The 3,318-nt window shown below is 48.7% G+C and overlaps 1 protein-coding gene across 1 annotated transcript in view; it reads right to left on the bottom strand.

Annotated features, from left to right (window-relative positions):
- Window positions 1-357: 357 nt before the first annotated feature.
- UBQLN4 (ubiquilin 4) overlaps window positions 358-3,318 on the bottom strand; it is an 18,441-nt gene continuing 15,480 nt past the window's right edge. Inside the window, exon 11 of the mRNA XM_017509982.2 lies at window positions 358-2,120. Coding sequence (XP_017365471.1) covers window positions 1,968-2,120 — 153 coding nt within the window. The 3' untranslated portion in view covers window positions 358-1,967. The remainder of the gene's footprint in view (window positions 2,121-3,318) is intronic.

The raw sequence follows: 3,318 nt of genomic DNA on the forward strand, positions 1-3,318 counted from the left end.
TGAGTAGCTGGGACTACAGGCATGCACCACTATGCCCAGCTAATTTTTTGTATTTTTAGTAGAGACGGGGTTTCACCATGTTGACCAGGATGGTCTCGATCTCTTGGCCTCATGATCCACCCGTGTCGGCCTCCCAAAGTGCTGGGATTATAGGCGTGAGCCACCGCGCCCGGCCTAAGCCACTTTATATATATATATTTCTTTTTTTTTTTAACCTAGGAACACTTTTAATATTTCTTAACTGTAGTAACTGAACCAAACCTCGAATTCCTCTAGATCCCACTTTTTGCCCTGTAAAACCAAGAAGCTGTCTTCAGCCAGCCTCTTCTTCCTCAAAAAACAAACACCAACACACTCTCACAACAAAGACCACACCATTTATTTACAAAGGCCAGTGTGGGAGCTGGGGGAGGCAGGGAGGGAAAGCCACACGGACATCCTCTCTGGACTGCTTGGGACCCTTTCCCACTTGGAGCAAGCTCTGTTCCTCTTGCCGTCATATTCTCAGCCGTGGGGTTGGTCCTCCAAGCAGCTGGGCCAAGTAGCAGAGGGAAGAGGTGATATGAGCCTCCTCTGTGCTCTGACAGAGCAATGTCCAATTCCAGATCAAAGGCATCATTGCCACCCTCTCCTCTCCTTCCTCAAAGAAAACTTTCTGGCCTGGAGGGAAATAAACCCTCTACTATTCCCACAAGGCAGTGACGGGTGATGAGGGTGCTAGTAACAGCCCTGACAGCTTCAGAAGGGGTACCCACACTACCTCTGGGTTAACCAGCAGCCAGAGGCCCAAGGGACCTAGCTCTCCTGGATATGTATTCCTGCAATGGACTGATGCTTTTACCCACTTGTCTCTGGTGGTGGGAGCACTCTGAATCGGAAACCAACAAATCATCCACTTCTCACCAACATGTGCGCATACACACGCACTTCCCTACTGTTCAGACCCCAATCCCCTTCATGTCCTTTGAGGAGGGCTCAGATTACTGGTGCCTGGGGACACAGGCAAGTCCTGGGTCCATGGAAATGTGTGCGTGCATATAAGCACATGTATATGAGGAAATGAAGCCAATATGACCCCTTGTGGGGTGTGGTGCTCAGCTGCATTGTGCCCTTTTCTTCAGTTCAAATCCATTAGCATCTCTAAGTCTCTTCTGCCAGCTTGGATTCTTCTGCCTAAAAGACCTATGGGTGCTTCTGTTCCCCACTGTTAATTCCAACTTCCAAGCCTTTTACTCAGGCTGCGTCCCCTATTCCCTTCCTCTGAATAACCTCATTCCCTTCTTTTTCGCACCAATTTCCCCCGGGCTGGTCCAGGGTTTGTTCATTACTGTCCAGAGGGCTGTCTCATCTCCCTCTTCAGAGAGAGAGAACAGGTATCTTCCTCCTTACCCTGGAATTCCCAACAGTGCCCACGAAAAAGTGCTGAACGAAGTGACCAGAATAGGGGCTGAGGAGGAAAATTACCACCTATTTCACCTGCTCCTCCTTCAGAGCGAGAAATTCTAGCATTGGTTGGGCTAGGGGTGGGGGCTAGCGAGAAAAAGGAGGAAGAGAGTTACCAAAAGTAAACATAAGACAAAACCCTAGTGGTACAAATGGAAGACTGTGTTCCAGTAAATGAGACTCAAAGCTTCCTCCTTTGACTCTGCACCACCACTGCAAGTTTAAAGACTGCAAAAGGTGGTGCCGGGCAAGGAGGTAGGGTCAATCAGTGAAACTGCGAAAACTGTTTAAGGAGCTCTGCTCAAACAGTCCAGGAGAGAAGATTCTGTTAGAGATGTAGCGGTAAAACCATAATTCTCAGACAGAGCTAAGGGTTGGAGCCCATGCCTCTAAAGTCACCCTGCTGTTTGGAGAGGATGAGGGAGAAGACGGAAGGGATGACAAGCGGCAGAGGGGAAGGGCTGACAGAGGAACCAAACGCTGACATCGAGGGAAGGGAGAGGCAGGAGGCATGGGCCGAGGGATTAGGAGAGCTGGGAGCCCAGCAGTCTCTCAATAGCTGCGTTGATGTCCCCTCCTGTGGCAATCAGAGCCTGCAGGTTGGCCTCACGATTGATGAAGCCCATGGAGTTGAGCTGCTCCAGTTGCTGCTGAAATCTCACTTCTGGTGTCTGCACCTGGAGGGGACAGGCCTTGTGTAGTGGGCACAGGACCAATCTTGGGGCCCCTATTCCAATGAAGGGGTTTCTAAGACCAGCAGGACTTCTCTAATATCCTCAGAGTCAATCAGGATAGGGAAGATGAGCTGCAAATGGGGGCCCAGGAGCCTAGGTCCCAAGTCCTAAATAACTGTGTAATAATAAGGCAGGTGGATATCTTTTTTAGAATTTCAAGGTAACTGATAAGCCTAGATCAGCGTATAGTCCTCAATGCTTTCCATGAACACTGGAGATGTTAACAGGCACTCCAAAAGCCAAATGCTCTGTGGTCAAATAAGATGCATGCTTAGCATGACCTCCAAGCCCCTCCTAACAGTCATCACACGTACAGCCATATGAAAGGCCAGAGGAGGGTCCTAGTTAAAAAGCAATTTAATTTTGTTTCACTGATCAACAACCATTTATTTATAAAAGAGAAGTATTTCCTTTCTTTTGAAATAGGTCTTGCACCCAGGCTGGAATACAGTGGCAGGAATCAGAGCTCAGTGCAGCCTCTATCTCCTGGGCTCAAGTGATCCTCCCGTCTTAACCTCCCTATATGTGAAGAAGAGGAATAACTGCTAGAATGAGAATGGAGAATATAAAGGCTAGGACACCTTAGGGATGGATCGTAAGATTGCGTATGCAAATGCAAGACTGTCCAGCTGGTGTTGAAAGGAAGAATGTTCAATCCAGAGAAAGACAGGACTTGCCTGGTGTCACAGAGCAAGTTAGTCGCCAAGACTTGCAGTATAAAAGCCCTTCCCGACTGGGTATGGTGGCTTATGCCTGTAATCCCAGCAGTTTGGGAGGCTGAGGTGGGCAGATCACCTGAGGTCAGAAGTTTGAGCTGGGGCTACAGGTGTATACCACCATGCCCAGCTAATTAAAAAAATTTTTTTTGGCCAGACACGATGGCTCACACCTATAATCCCTGCACTTTGGGAGGCCAAGACTGGCAGTTCGCCTTAGGTCAGGGGTTCAAGACCAGCCTGCCCAACACAGCAAAACCCCATGTCTACTAAAAATGCAAAAAATTACCCAGGTGTGGTGGCACACATCTGTAGTCCCAGCTACTCGGGAGCCTGCGGTATAAGATTGCTTGAACCTGGGAGGCGGAGGTTGCAGTAAGCTACATCACGCTACTGCACTCCAGCCTGAAAAAAAAAAAAAAAAA

The sequence above is a fragment of the Cebus imitator genome, unplaced genomic scaffold (genome assembly GCF_001604975.1).
Source record: "Cebus imitator isolate Cc_AM_T3 unplaced genomic scaffold, Cebus_imitator-1.0 Scaffold427, whole genome shotgun sequence".
In the NCBI taxonomy this organism is placed as follows: Eukaryota; Metazoa; Chordata; class Mammalia; order Primates; family Cebidae; genus Cebus; species Cebus imitator.